This window comes from Dermacentor andersoni, chromosome 1 (genome assembly GCF_023375885.2).
Source record: "Dermacentor andersoni chromosome 1, qqDerAnde1_hic_scaffold, whole genome shotgun sequence".
NCBI classification, from domain to species: Eukaryota; Metazoa; Arthropoda; class Arachnida; order Ixodida; family Ixodidae; genus Dermacentor; species Dermacentor andersoni.
In genome coordinates, this window is record NC_092814.1 from 50,767,053 (window position 1) to 50,782,808 (window position 15,756).

Sequence of the window (15,756 nt, forward strand, 5' to 3'; positions counted from 1 at the left end):
AGTCGCCCTACCGATGCGAAAAGTAATGTTATGTGAAATCTCCAGAACAGCAGTACACAAAAAATATTTCTCTTGCGCTCAAGGCATCCAGGGAGATGCCACTATCTTTCTCAGGTGAGAGAGTAAAGTGCTGGGAAATACCAGAAAATAAGTGGACAATGTGCCAAGCCAATGCAATCACTAATGCGTCCTGTTTTATAACGAGCGGTTCAAGGAACTGCTTTTTACTGGGTTCACCTCCACGTGAAACAAGCATGTGTGCGTGTATATGTACATATTTAAGTACCCAAAGGACTCAAGAAAGGTCACAGGACGAAGGTCAAGCTGGTGGGGCTAACATGCGACGGTTTAGAGAAAGAAGAGACAGAGTATGGTCATTTCAGCAATGCACATATGTCCATGTTTTCTGTTGTACACTTTCTTCGTGGAGCAATAATAAACTGCCAGAGGCATATTAGGTCGCATCTGCCCATTGCTATCAACACCTATTATCTATCTAAAATGATACTGTCGATCTGTTGCAAAATGCTAAGAGTAGTTGTGAGGCTAGGGCAGCGGAGCACCATGATGAAGCACGCCACACTAAGGGCTAAGGGTGCTGCACTGCTCTGCAGGCAAGTGTATTATCGCATTGCAAGGAAAGCAGACGATGGCAAGTATGCGGTCATGCGCATTAGTGGAATGGCAAAACCCTCCAATTTTTTCTTGAGAACATCGTTTTCACATTGAGCACCCATCAGAAACTGACTAAACCCATAGATTATAAGTGATAAACCACGATTCGATTATGAGGCACACTGAAGCGTGGGGACTTTCGCACCCATCAAAATGCGGCCACCGCCGCTGGGATCAAGCCTGCAGCCTCAAGTTCAGCAGCACAACACCAGAGCTACTGAGCTACCAAGTCAGGTCTACAATAACAATCATCTTTTCAGATTACAACTTCCTTTCACTGCAGCTCATGTAATGTTCCTGCCGACAATGCAACTAACATTAAGCGTTACTGAAAGCATACCACCAAGAAGGAAATGTCAAGGCAATCATTTTACTATTGAGGATGATGAAAATCCTCAATTGTGGAACAATACTATACCTCATAGCTGTGACATGTTTAAGGTGTGCATCAACGGAAGAATTGCATTTTAATTTAACTGCATAGTTCTTGATTTGTACATGAAAATCAGATAAGACAAACATAAAACAGGGATTTTACTATAAGTGCACTTACGTCAAAGCTGAAGGCCTAATTAAAGAAGAGAGAGACTGCTAAGAAATGTTTCACTTTCTTTCTATTTTAAAATTGCTTTGTTTATTTATCTTGCAGCAGTGCAGAGCTTGACATTGCATGAGTCATGTCATCCTTGAAATCAGTCGTACATAGTTGCTAACAATACTAGCAGAAATTATTTGTGTGCATTAAACCAACACTACTGTGAATGAAGACTTGCAGGTTTGCTTTTTTCATAATTTCATTTCATACAGAAATTCTGGAATGCTTTGAGGACATAGACTCGAGATAGCCATGCATTTAGAGGAGTGCACTACTGGAAAAATAGGTCTCCCAAATTGTTCATAGGACAAGTTCATTGCTATTTGTACAATATTCAAAAAACCACAAAAATTTGTTCCTCACAAGAATTGCTGTCATGCTTTTGTTCATGTTAGGACACAAGGCAACATAGTAGCGTCCTGCATACATTAAACGCAAGGGGGGAATTTATGGACAGGAACATTTTCAGTAAATATTCTGTGAGCTTCTAGGAGCATCAAGTCCCATGTTATGAATGTACTCAGTTGAAATTAGTACAACTCCCAAATGCCTGTGTAACACTAGCTATGTCCAGGCAACACAAGTGATGGGTAACCAGCAATCACCAAGGCTTCCTCAATTGTAATATCAGCAGCAGTAATGCATTGTAGCATAGAAGAGTCAAACAAAAGCACTTATTCAAATCTTTTTTTTATATTGTTTTCTGCTTAAAGGGACCACCACACCAAATTTTTTAGCTTGAATGATACATTGCATCCCACAGCAAGCTGACAAAATTTGGGCACCTTCAGTACAGTAGAAGATTTGTATTTGAATTTTTTCATATCCAGCTAAACCATACAGCAGACTTGCAACCCTAACGGGAGCTGAAATGAAGTGCATTCTGTGTCCAAATCCCACCTCCAGCGCCAGTTCCCTGAGAGTATTAGAAAATGAAAATTAAGTTAAATTATGGGGTTTTACACGCCAAAACCATGATATGACTACGAGGCACGCCGTAGTGGAAACTTATACCACCTGGGGTATTTTAATGTGCACCCAAATCTAAGCACACGGGTGTTTTCGCATTTCATCCCAATCGAAATGCAGCCACTGTGGCCTGGATTTGATCCCACAACCTTCTGCTTAGCAGCGCAACATCATAGCCACTAAGCAACCATGGCGGGTAACAGAAAACATTCTCAAAAGTCATGTTTCCGTGTAATACAAGTGTCGGAAACATAGAGTTTCATACGATTACTAGAGGGAACTGCGGTGTTAGTGCCTACGGGAACTGCAAGCAGGGCAGTTCAGCCAGCATGGGAATGATGGTTAATACATGGATTTGTCTAAGCTTCGTCTTTCTGGCTTTAAACGGCTTTGTGACTTGGCAAACAGATCATTTTCAAGTACAGCGTTATAAATAATTAAATAAACATTACTAAAACTTACAATGGCAGGATTTGAACACAGAACCTCTAGCACAGAAGATTTGCGGGTGCAATGTACTGGATAAAGAATCCAGGAGCGGTTACTCATTTACAGAGGAAGACATTGCGCACAGTGGTCTCTGCTGGAGCACTCGCACAGTTGGTGGGCATGCACCATATCAGCAAGGCACACACATGGTTTTGGAATGTCTCAGAGCAGATAACATAGCAGTGGCCATGCAATTCCTGACATCACACAAGCCATTCCAAAATGGCAGTCAATGTTGGTAAGAGAGGAGAGGTTTAGAGGCAGCGATTTCAAGTTGAAATTTTTGGGTTGAAACATGTGCAGAGAGACCAGTTTTCTTTTTTTTTTGCCTGTTTAACCATAATGGCCATTCTGCTTTCAGTTACAATGATAAATGAGAATAGTTGGACAACTGCAACTGCCCTTTAACATCTGTACTTTAGAGCAATGCGTAGGTCCACTCACCCGCTTCTCACCAGCCACAAGTGGTGGCATCTCCACCCGAGATTGTAGCGACTTCAACTTGCGCACAAGTTCCATTATGTTCAAGCCTTCTACTCTGTCAACAGCCTGTCCATTCTGCAGCAATTGTGGATTTGCATCAGAAGCAACCATGAGCCCGAATCGTCTTCACTTTACAATGATTTGGATATGTACATCTCACCCGTTTTCATTTTGCCACTTTGTCAATGCATATTTTGAATAGACTAAATACAAAACCTACAAGAGGCAGCTTTCCTGCAAGGCAAAATTTCATGCACAATGGCGGCGCAGCCTGTCCTCGTTGCAGTTGTTAGGTGCAGCATAGCTTCTCACATATTCGGCTTTTGCCAATGCATGCACTGCTCACCAGAACCAGCTCGCGCCAGCACTAGGCAAGAAGAAAGAGTGCAACCTATATGGCATTAAGTGTCAATGGAGGGACTACAATGGAATCCATTCTCGATATCCAGCTGTCTCCAGAAGCTGAACATGTTCCAGCAGACTCTACATTGCACCTAACATTTACCTACAGTAAGTACAGGTTGCACCATCGTTGTATGACATTCTTGCAGTGCAGGAGAACTTATTTGCAGGTTTTCGTATTAAACTAGTCCCGTCACTTTCAGACATTGAACATAAACAGTCGTAAATGTAAAAATATAAATGATTCTTCACTTTGCAACAAGTGTTCAATGTGCCTAAGCATGCTCGGTTAAAATGCAGTGCCGCTGGGACAAAGACAAGAGATGCATCCCAAGCACTGTTTCTGTATCTCGCGTCTTTGTTCCATTTGCGTTGCGTTTGAACCAAGTATGAACCAACTCATCCAAATCAAGGTTTGAGTGCCATACCACAAGCTTATGACTGTCTCAAAACAAGAAAACATAAGCAGCACGGAGTGTCCCAATGATGGCCTACAACAAATGGCTCAGTTCAACATTGCATTCAATCCCCATAATAATGTACTTGCGTACTTGAAATAACATTCATTATTTCAATCTCCTAACAACATTAGCAAAAACTGTGAGAAACTGGCTTCCGTAAGCAGCATAAGAGCTAAGCAACAACGACAATTGGAGAATCGGTGACCAGAATTTTGACAGATGCTGTAGTGATAACCACTGTTTTGCTTGAATGAAGTGGTGCTGATACATCAGTGAATTTAAGTATTTTTAACTGTCATCATGGCAACCATATTACACTTGTATCAGATGAAATTTTTTCTTGCAGCACACAGCTCAGTATTAGAGCTGAAAGATTGTAATTACACGCATCTGCATATTACAGTTAACATCTGTATGTAGGGCTCTCCCTGCCTCTTATGCAATGCTTTAACACCTTTTTAATTCTATACACTGTTGGGCATAAAGTTATCCAGCAAGTGATGTGACAATTCATGAACAAAAATTTATAAAGAGTATTCACTGGATTAAGCAAAAGTGCCACAAGATAATGTGGCCTCTCTTTAGGTTAAGCAGTATTTCCACTTTAACCTACCAGAAGGATGACGAACGTTGGCACTGAGGTGACTTTATACTTCAGGCTCACGTCTTTTACTTGATCAGCATCAACCTGCACAGAAATCAATACAAACTCTTCTTTCCTATAATGTACAGTCTATCACAAAATTTTACGGAACACAGAATCTGAGATAAGGGTGAATTCCTGCACAGCCTCACAATGCAGCCTAGTATTCGCATTTACAGCTTTTACCAATACATGTGAACAACATTGTAATGTTCAGACTTACCGACTGTTACAGGCTGCTCGGAAATTGAATGTTTTCTGTGATCCCGTCGTCTGTAAACATTTGTGGTTGACTACAGATGTGGATTTCCGAGTACAGATTTGGGTTACCAGAAGTCATCATGAAGGATTTTCGATGTAGTGCAAATAGTAGACGGACACAGATGAAGAACGAGACACACACAGCGCTAATTTCCAACAAGAGTGTGTGTGTGAGCATAGCCACATAAAACTATCTTCGGAAATTAAACCCTCACCTTGCAGAAGCTTGTCCGCTTTAGATCTTCGTCTTTGACAAGGTCGGGCAATAAGTCATCCACCTGCTTACACTGAGGCGACCAGCTCGCATGGAAGTACAGGGCAAGCAGCTTTTCCCTAAAAAAGGTCATAGACATGAAGTTCTCAATGCAGAGCACAGATAATAAAATGCTTTATTGAAATCTGCAAGGCAAAAATGTGAGAATCGTTACAACACTATATTTAGAGCTTAATTGGGCAATAACCACGACAGGCTTACTTGGAGACAGTGTAAACGGCATACAATCGAAAAGCCAACCACCATGCACCAGAAGCAACATCTTCACTATTGTAAATGCCTTTTTAACAGCAGAAAATGGAATAACGACCTCTAACATTATGGCCCGTAAAACGTTAAGCACACGTCGCTAAGCAGAAATCGATTCGATAGGATTGTGTTATTGGCAAAAGAACAGAATAAATGTGAAACCATTTATTGCAAAAACCACAAAGTTATTTAAAACAAAGGCCGAACGTTGAGACTACATACTTTGCAGCGGAAATCGCATCCTGAAGCTCTTTAGCATTTGATATCACACTGCTATCGGACATGGTCCTTAAACTCGTTGTGTGCAGCCACAGAAGAGAAAAAAAAAGTCTTTCAGATGTCACGCCACCACCAATATTTGTAGCCGTGCTTTCACTGCTTTCATACACGCATCCATGCACACAAACCTCCCTACGACTTGGGCTGGATCGGCAGTGTGGCCTATGGTGTGGCTATGGTTTGGCACTTGACTGGCTTGATTTGTGTTTTTGTGGCCTTTCTTGTAAAAAAAAACACATCAAATAAAGCTGCAATAAAAGCAGTATTATCTGTGCCAATAGTTTTTTTAAAGACAATTATTTAGCAAAGCCAAATTCTTAAAACATTATTTTTATTAGCGAAAAAGAAACGGACGAATCCTTCACGCATCGATCCAAGCCAAAAGCTAGCAATTGATTTAATTTCAAAATGTCCGCTTCTAGTGAAGGTGGATGCGATCCTCTTCCCAACTCAAGCAAGAAAGCTCGCGTATTTGACTTAAATGCCATTTTCGAGGAAGCAAGAAAAACGGCTATAAGTAGAAGCAAAGATGTGAAACTCACGGAAGACCCAAAACCATGCACCAGCCGCCCTGAAAGAAGCGCTGAAGACAAGGCTCAAAGAGAAAATGATCCTGCGCCCGACGGTGAACCGAGTGAAGAAGGCAGCGAAGACGAGCTTGTAGGGCCTCCGATTTCTCTGTCAGCGCAGGCAAAAGATGACGGATCTAGCTCAGAAGACGTCGATGACGAGGAAAGTGGACGTACTGCTGCATATCGGGCAATTCCAGTGAAAGAAGACATTACTTTACAGCATGGCACAAAAATTGTATCTGCGTTGGCACTGGATCCTAATGGAGCACGTCTTGTCACTGGCGGTTATGACTTCGATATCACTTTGTTCGATTTCGCCGGCATGGATTCATCCCTGCAGCCGTTCCGTTCGCTTCGTCCTTGCGATTGTCACCAGATTCGAAATCTGGAGTACAGCTGTACGGGTGACTCGTTCCTCGTGGTGTCCGGAAACGCCCAGGCCAAAGTGCTAGATAGGGACGGGTTCGAGGTGATGGAGTGCATTAAGGGAGACCAGTATATAACTGACATGGCCCGAACCAAAGGGCATGTGGCGATGCTAAATTACGGCTGCTGGCACCCGCGCAGCCGCGAAGACTTCCTCACTTGTGCCAACGACGGCACACTGCGATTGTGGAATGTGGATAAACCCAATAGCCACAAAGCGTTGGTGAAGACCAAGCAACAGGGCGGCCTCCGAGCAATTCCGTCTACCTGCCGCTTCAGCAGGGACGGCCAGCTCATGGTCGCTGGCTGCCAGGATGGCTCGCTCCAATTTTGGGACCAACGACGCACCTTAGTGCACCCGAGTCACACGGTGCGCGAGGCGCACCGGCGGGGCATCGAGGTAACTTGCGTAGCATTTGCCCAGGACGGCCGCCAACTTGCCACGCGATCTTGCGATGACACGATGAAGCTGTGGGACCTCCGCGCAATGCGGCCATCGGCTTTACATACGTTTGCAGGCCTCGACAACTTGTACCCTGCCACGGACTGCGGCTTCAGCCCAGACGACCGGGTCATCTACACAGCCACCTCGAAGAGCTCTGGCGATGGTCAGCTGGTGTTTTTTGAGCGCGACACGTTGCAGGAAGTGTTGAGACTTCGACTGCCGGCTCCAGTGGCTAGAGTCATCTGGCACGCTCGGCTTAACCAACTCCTCGCTGGGCTGGCATGCGGTGAAGTGCGCTTGCTGTACGATACAGCGCACAGCCACCATGGCGCGCTGTTGTGTGTGTCCAAAGCTGCTCGGGCCAAAGCTGCGCCGCAGGGACTCACCCAAGCGCAAGTGCTCACGCCGCATGCGCTGCCACTGTTCCGAGAAGAGCGGCCGCGGAGTACGCGCAAGCGGTTGGAGAAAGCACGCAAGGATCCCGTATTGTCTCAAAGGCCTGATCTTCCTGTGACAGGCCCTGGCCAAGGAGGCCGCATTGCTTCAGCAGGAAACACACTCTCTTCCTATATTGTGCGCAACCTGGGCACCACAAAGCGTGTTGATGACAATGTGGACCCGCGTGAGGCTATTCTTAAGTATGCCAAGGAAGCAGCTGAGAACCCTTACTGGGTAACCCCTGCTTATGCTACAACACAGCCCAAGCCAGTCTTCCAAGAGAGTGAAGAACCAACACCTGCCAAGAAGACAAAGCAAGTGTAGTTCTTTCTGGACCTTAACTGTGTGCCAAGCCTTAGTTTGAACATTGACAGAAAAGGGCCGTTTCTGTAGCCTGTTCTGTATCAGCGATTTTAAAAGCATTGTGTAAGACACCAGATGCTGTTAAACATGAAAACATTGAACTTTTCAGTAATGCATCATGCTCAATATACTCTTGTATATTTGTATAACATTTGAGCACTCTAAAGTGTAACCTCATTTGATGACATACTAACTGCAACATTTTCCAGCATCAAGGTGTGTACTCATACCTTCATGTTGTAAACATACCATAAAGTCATGAGTTTGTCTGCACAACTTGAGGGGAATATTCAAGCACAAATGGATTGCATTGTTGCTCTTAAAATAAATTTCGTGTTTTTTTTCTCGTCATCTTGGTTAAATACAGCACGCAGTCACTTCATCTTACCTTGTGCATTGTAGAACTGGAAAATTTGTCCTGAATGTCAAAAACATCAGCATGGTGAAGCTTGGCAAGTCTTTTAAAGAAAACACTTCAATACACAAGTCATGCCCTAGATCTATGTTTGTGTGTGATATAGCATCCTAGCAGTTTGTAGTTGGAATGTAATGTCCACTGCTTTGTCTAGAATCCAACTGCTGTATTTATGCACTACACAGTGGAGCTGGGCTTTGTTGTGGAGTGCGTGCATGTTTTCTGGTGCCTATTTTTCCTGTATGTACGGTTGATAGTCCACTGTAGTCCTCCAGTGGCTCTTGGCTCATTTTTCTGTATATAGTACTATTTTCGCTTCAGGTAATGGCTGCTGATGTATGGGAAATGGTGAACTGTAAATATGAACACCACATAGTCACATATGGCAGTGCTAAGTTAACACACTTGTGCAACATAAAACACACACATGACTTGTGATATTTGGAAGTGAAAGTAGAAAGGTTTCATAAGAACTGCCCAGAGCCTTGGCAACACTCCCTCATTGAAGGGACTCTGCATCACCCATGTCTTTTTTTCCTAGTGTTTCAGTCTGTACATTTTGTGGAAGCATTCACACCCAGGTCCATATGAAAATTACAGCCACCATATGCACATTTTTTTGCTCATATGAGTAACATACATTTAGAGGAACAGGAACAATGTAAAAAAATGCAATAAAGGACCTAGTTACACAACTGGTTGAGCATCTTGATTATTGCATGTACTACTATGGACTAGCCCCTGTACAAATGAAACCCAGTATGAGGAGAAATGCCACAGGCACAAAGAAGTGATTTCTTTGGGAAATAGGTGCCGATGGTTATAGTGCAAGTAAATGTTGCCTTGCTGAAGTTTGCAGCAATTTACCCTACTTGAATGTGCTGGCATCTGAAGCCAGCATTTGTGAACGGGTGTTGCTGGCCCTTTTTTATGACAATCAGTACAGCCAGTATAAGCAATAAATTTTTCTCATGTTTAGCAATTAACAAATTTAACGACACAGTGCAGCATGTTGGAAATGGAGCAGTGCAAGAACACAGGACACGGTAAGGGGACACACATAGCTGTGTGTGCAGCACCTTCTGTGTCCTGTGTTTTTGTGCTGTTCCATTTCCAAGAATGCTGTACCAACCAGCCTCAGTTGCAACTCTCCTTCAGTGCAGATGTTTCTGCAAATGCGTAGCCATGCATTAATACCTAGGCACAAATTTAAGTGCTCTGCTTTCAAAGGCTCGGGGTATATTTTTAGTTTAGGCTTTTAGTCCCAGTGTAGAAAAATGTAGTGAATTCTAACAACCGCAATAATCGTGAAGCCATATAAACTGCATGCACATAGTTTTGAGGACACTTGGACAAGCAACACCATAACCTGATACTAAGCAAATTAGCAAAGGCTACTTCTTAAAAGAGTGTAGCAGAGATAAATTGTCTCTTTAACAATTAAGTCTGCTGAAATCATAAATAGTGCATGAGAAATTGTGCTGTTTTTGTGAATTGTGAGTCTTCCCTAAACTGTTGCCAGACATGTTCTAAACTGTTGCCAGACATGTTACAAGAATGACAAAAGACTTGCCGAGAAACATTTTTTAGTACTTCCTTTGTTATTCTAGAAGTACATTTTAGTCATATACAGTTGTGAGCAAAAGTCTGATGACGCAAAATTATTTCTTTTTCTTCACACCTTAGGCATGCAGGCAGAAATCAAGTGGTACAACCAACATGTGCCTGTTCGACCAATGTGGAAACGTGTCAAGGCATAATGCCTTGACACATTTCCACATTGCACAAGTGTGCTAGAAGGAATTAAATTTTTTTTTTGCTGAAGCCGTGGTCTCTAGACTCTTGCTCCAGACTACAACTGATTAAACTTAAGCTCTTATTCCATGAACCTCACATTATATGAAACACTCAAAACTCAAGAAATGCATATTACACTTTTCTGTGTTAAGTGATCATCACAACTTGCATTATGCTGCTATCGTAACCCTTTCAAAATGCAGTTAGTGCAATTAACAGAGCAAGGCCTTCACTGATTATATTGCAAAAGGTTGGCGGAAATGGGCACCAACTCAAAACTGCATTGAAGCTCAATAAAGCCCAGTTTGGATGATCATCTGATCTTGTTTACACTATTGCACATTATCTTGCTGTTTATACATTTCATGCTCTATGTGGTAAGTTACTGCATGAGCAAAAGCAGAAAACATTCATCTGACAACTGCATACTTAAACCTCTTATGTAGTACTGTATGAAGTATAAGCGACCTTCATGACCTGGGTGAATATATATAAACCTTAGAAATGTCTACATGCAGATGAGCTGTTAGCAGTAATAATACTTGAATGCATGAAGTTGTTTCTAAAGATGATGCACCCTTAACTAGTCATGCAAATCCTGAATGGACAAGGTCAATTTACAGACTCAAACTTGCTCAGTTAACAGCATTCTTTTTTTTATGGGAGTTCTACGCGCGAAAATCACTTTCTGATTATGAGGCACACCGTAGTGGGGGACTCTGGAAATTTGGACCACCTGGGGTTCTTTAACGTGCACCTAAATCTAAGTACCAAGGGTGTTTTTGCATTTTGCCCCTATCGAAATGCAGCCGCTATGGCTGGGATTTGATCCTGCAACATCGTGCTTAGTTAACAGCATAGCTCAATGTTGACTGACATATGCACAGTCTTTGTCAAAAGTTTCAGTCACACCACCTAATGAATTGTTTTCAGGTTGCACTGAGGTGCCTTTATGGACATTGTGTTCCAAAGTGCAGTAGACTGAGAGGGACTGTCTTGTTCCACCCCTTGAAGCTCTTCATACTTCTAGGAAGCCGCAAGAGCCCTGTGTCACTGGGCCCAGAGAAAGTTTTCATTGCTTGTACACAGCCTTTGAAACCTTCGTAAAAAACGTCCTATACCTATGGATAGCACAATACGAGGAATATGGGCATGCAGCAGTGATGCAACTTGTCCATTCTTTCACATAGTGTAATAGGATTCCAGACTTCACACTAGCATAAAGCACGAATACAGAATCGATTATCACAGGCCTAGTCAATTACTGTATTGCTTGCAGTAGGCATGAGCAAAATGAGAACAAGGTGAAAGCAGGAGCCAATGTTTCGACAAGTGGACTTGTCTTCTTCAAGGTGACATATGTTCCACCAAAAAGGCAACATATGTTCCAAAAAGAAGACAAGTCCACTTGTCATAACGTTGGCTCCTGCTTTCACCTTGTTCTCGTTTTGCTCATCGTCTTGAATTTCCATCTACCGCCTTCCCCGTGTTTTTCCTTGCAGAAGACATGAAGTACTCTGTCTTTAGTAATGCCTCACAATTGAAATCAGTTTCACCATATGTGTCTCACAATAGCTCCAGTTCCACATGTTTAGCTTAAACTAGCCAGTTATTAAACAACACCAATATAAATATTTTAGTTGCCAAGTATTTACTGTTGTAACTACTAGCCTGTTTTTAATTTTGTTTGTTTTCCTGCAAGCAGCCACAAAGTGCTTCAGGGAACTTATGTGCATCACATCTGCAAATGATCTCACTGTGGTGTAATGGGACACAAAATAGTGGGACGTGTAATGGGCTTTCACAGAAGTGATCTGAAATAAAGTGAAGTAAGACCAGAATAGAAAAGAGTGTCAACACACTCTTTTTTGTACTGATCTTCACTTTATTTTGTGTCCCATTACACTGAAGCAGGAGAGGAAAAAGCATGTCGACGCTCTTTTCTGCACTGGCCTTGTTTCACGTCCCGTAACTAGCCTAACTAGCCCAGGAACAAGTAGTGATACATTAAATGACCTCACCTCTGGTTAAGAGGCTACATATGACTGTCTGTCCAGCCAAGGTTCTTTTTAACTTCTTTGCCTTTGGAATGTCATAGCGAATCGCAAAATATATAAAAATATAGGTCTCAGTAAAACATGAAGCGAGAGTTGGTTGCAGAGTAGGCAAAATTAATGCTATAGGGGTAATTGGTGACAATATAGTTGAAATGAACCACACTGAACCATAGACTGCACTATCTGCAAAATCAACCCACTTGGCCTCTTGGTCAAAAAACGAAAAGAAAGCCGTGTAAAACAAAGTTAACACAAAAGACGACATCAACATACATACACATCAAATGAAAAAATAAATAAATAAGAAATGATATGATTAAAAGAAATAGAAAGTCCTGAAAAAAAAGTTTAAGGTCAACAATGGAACGAAGAAAGCAATGCCAAAATGTCATGCAATTATGTAACATTGCATCATTTTGAAATGCCCCAACTTCAGTACACATAAGTACATATACCATGTAAGTTGACCTTGTCTTCTTTCATGCAGACTTTGGTTGACACAGCCTTCTTTCCTTGGCTTACAGGCTTTCTCACTTTGCAGCAGTATATTATTAAAACACAAATATGTGCATTGTTTTTACAAAGAATACACATACTTCCTCAGATTAATGCCAGGACACTATACAACAATTTATACTCAAGTATTTTGAGTGAAGATGATACTCGCACAAGGAAACATGGGAAATAGAAAAGAAAAAAAATAGGAAAAGTAATTGTAAGCAGTGAGGCTACCTTTAAAAATCAGTGACTGGGATTCCCATGATTTCATAACACCAGCGGCTTTATTTGCCTTTTGTGCCCAGAGCTACAAGTTTTGTACCTGGCCTGACTTGCAACATGTGGTGGTTGCAAATGACACCAGGCACGGTTTAGTTAATTTCATTCCCAAGCTGGGACAGCTGCTCCAGAAACTGAGCAGCATTGGTGAGCTGTGTGCAACCATAAACAACCTTTTTGGATTTGCCTTTTGTGTAGTCCAAAAGGTTCTGGTATTCAATGTAATTGCCACCCCCCAAGACAAACACAACTGCCTCTTGGAATGGTGCTTGGGCACGTGGTTCAACACGTCCAAGAAGTTTAGGGTCCAAGTACCGGAAGTCGTCTGTTTCGGGCAATGATTTCAACTCCATTAGAGCATCCACCAGTCGTGTTATGGGAAGTTTGTGCTTCTTGACAACCAGATTCTTGACACCTTCCATTACAAACTGTGAGCCCTGGCTCATCAACTTCGAGAACATGCCCACAGTGCGAGGGCCACCACCATAAGAGCCCACTGGTTGCAGAGCTGTGACACGGGTATAGTCCTTCCAGCGGCGCAAGAACCTCAGAGGACTCAGGTCACAACCTGCTCGTTGCAAGGCGTCCTCGTACTCAAGGGCTCCATCTAGTCCAAGCACATATGCTATTAATATTAACCTCAGCTTGTCTTGTGCTGTGCCTGCTTCTGGATCATTTATCAGGTCCAGGAGGGAACGATCCAAAGCCTGCCTACCAAGCAATTTTTCTTCAGTCTCAAAGTACAAATCAAGTTTTCGAGCCTTGATGTGTTCTAGAATTGCAGTTGCTATGCTCGTGTGCATATCAATGAGCCGCTTGCGCTCAAGTAACTCTGGTAGTGAGCTGACGGCTGATGTCAACTTTGCCGTGTTATCAGAGAGCATCGTGATAGCTTCATCTGTTCGGTCACCTTCCAAACCCATGGCTGCCTTCAGTTTCTTCACCTCATCTTCTTGTGCACGGTAAGCTTCTAGTTCTTCTTGCACCGCTTCAGCCACAGTGGGAAAGGGGCTTCCTTTGTGCTGCTGCCAGAATTTGTCTGCCTGAGTCAAATCAAATGTCTTGGTCTTTTTCCTTGGCTTGGCGCCCACATGCTCAGATGATGGGGATGACGTTACAGGTTCTTCCAAGGTAACACGGTTCAGGCTCAGGCCTAGCACGTCATGTGCCAGGGCCTGGTAAGTCCAAGTGTGGTGCAATGGCGTTGCCATGTCCATGTTTCGATCAAGCACGACCAACAGAGGCCTTTGAAAACTGAACTGGCCACTGCCATGAGCTGAATCCAGAAACAGGCTATTCCGAGAGTCACGAAGGTTCTCACGCATCCTCTTGTCGAGCTTCTCTGCGACCATTTCAGCCGCGTTTCCTTTGGGGCAACGAATTATGGGCACGGTACCTAGCGTTGCAAAGACGGAAAATAGACAGTCGACAATGTTGTCCATGATTGCCTCGATCTCTGTGTCCTTCACGTCGCCGCGGTTAATGGCGTAATACGAAACAGTATGCCGATCGTTGTGCTTCAGTAAGAACAGGTCATTTTCCAGAGTGATAAAGTTGAGGTACTGATCGAACACTTTCGAGACGTTGGCGACAGAGTTTGCTTGCAGAGCTGCTGAAGCCAGATCTTCAAGGTGCTGGCGCGACACGGGTGACACAAAGTTCAGGTAATACTGGTCATACAACTCATTTCGGAAGTCCTGCGATATTCGCGTAATGTTTTCGTCAGTAGGCGCAACGAAATAAATTGCAGGCACCTCCGGTATGGGATCTCTGTCGGAGTGCAGAAGCATGTGCAAAGTGATGCCCATGTCACGTAGCTCTTTCACTGACAAAAGAGGCGATATAATGTCTTGTCCACAGCGATCGTACACCAGAAGTTTCCACACAGGCTCCGAAAAGGAGCCTTTTGGTTGAGGAACGTTGAAGTTGAGCATCTGCTTCAGCGCAGCGATCTGCTTTTCACGTATGTTGAGAGACATGACTGACACTGCAGTGTTTCTCCTACGCGACGGTGTTCTTTATGGCGTGAACGCTAAGCTTACATTCTACGATAACTCACCGGTTCGAGAAAAAATTACCAGCTCTTTCAAACACGACACACAGCGGGAGGAAACCTCTCCCGAAACTCTTGTGACGTTGACGTGAACAGCAAGCGATGGACGGCGCCACTTTCGCTGCCTGTGAATGATGTTGGTGGTGCTTCGGCCAGCTCCGAAGTTTTGAGCATTACCTTATCAGTGCAACGCCTCTTTTGCTCAGCGCTGTATTAGGGCCGCTTAAATTATATGGTTTTACGTGCCAAAACCACGATCTGATTATGAGGCACGCCATAGTGAGGGACTCCGGAAATTTTGACCACCTGGGGTTTCTTAACGTACACCTAAAGCTAAGTACACAGGTGTTTTCGCCCCCATTGAAATGCGGCCGCCTCGGCCGGGATTCGATCCCGCGACCTCGTGCGTAGTAGTCTAACACCATAGCAACAACGGCGAGTCAGGGCCGCTTAATGAAACTACAGTGTACTTACGTGGTTGTATGGTGCTGTGAGCATACGGCTTTGGCCCAGCTATGCTACAGTCATCACATGAATTGCGTTAATTTTTACCGCGCCTATTCAAACCTACAAAAACAATTCTATTACACTGATAATGTTGTGTTTTTGTATATGTGTTTAGCGTGCTTGGCA

At 43.3% G+C, this 15,756-nt stretch overlaps 3 protein-coding genes across 3 annotated transcripts in view; 1 reads left to right on the top strand and 2 right to left on the bottom strand.

The window, feature by feature from the left end:
• Positions 1-5,946, bottom strand: part of Grx3 (Glutaredoxin 3) — a 37,468-nt gene extending 31,522 nt beyond the window's left edge. Inside the window, exons 1-4 of the mRNA XM_050194261.3 lie at positions 5,724-5,946; positions 5,194-5,311; positions 4,688-4,762; positions 3,173-3,286 (exon numbers count right to left, since the gene is read on the bottom strand). Coding sequence (XP_050050218.2) covers positions 3,173-3,286; positions 4,688-4,762; positions 5,194-5,311; positions 5,724-5,785 — 369 coding nt within the window. The 5' untranslated portion in view covers positions 5,786-5,946. The remainder of the gene's footprint in view (positions 1-3,172; positions 3,287-4,687; positions 4,763-5,193; positions 5,312-5,723) is intronic.
• Positions 5,947-6,155: 209 nt separating this feature from the next.
• LOC126546142 (WD repeat-containing protein 70) lies at positions 6,156-9,134 on the top strand. The gene has a single exon (XM_050194257.3). The coding sequence runs from the start codon at positions 6,189-6,191 to the stop codon at positions 7,983-7,985; it is 1,797 nt and encodes a 598-aa protein (XP_050050214.2). The 5' UTR covers positions 6,156-6,188; the 3' UTR covers positions 7,986-9,134.
• A 3,922-nt stretch (positions 9,135-13,056) lies between these two features.
• On the bottom strand, positions 13,057-15,243 carry Slh (sec1 family domain containing Slh). The gene has a single exon (XM_050193178.3). It carries the CDS (start codon positions 15,047-15,049, stop codon positions 13,163-13,165), a length of 1,887 nt encoding a protein of 628 aa, XP_050049135.1. The 5' UTR covers positions 15,050-15,243; the 3' UTR covers positions 13,057-13,162.
• Between the last annotated feature and the right edge of the window lie 513 nt (positions 15,244-15,756).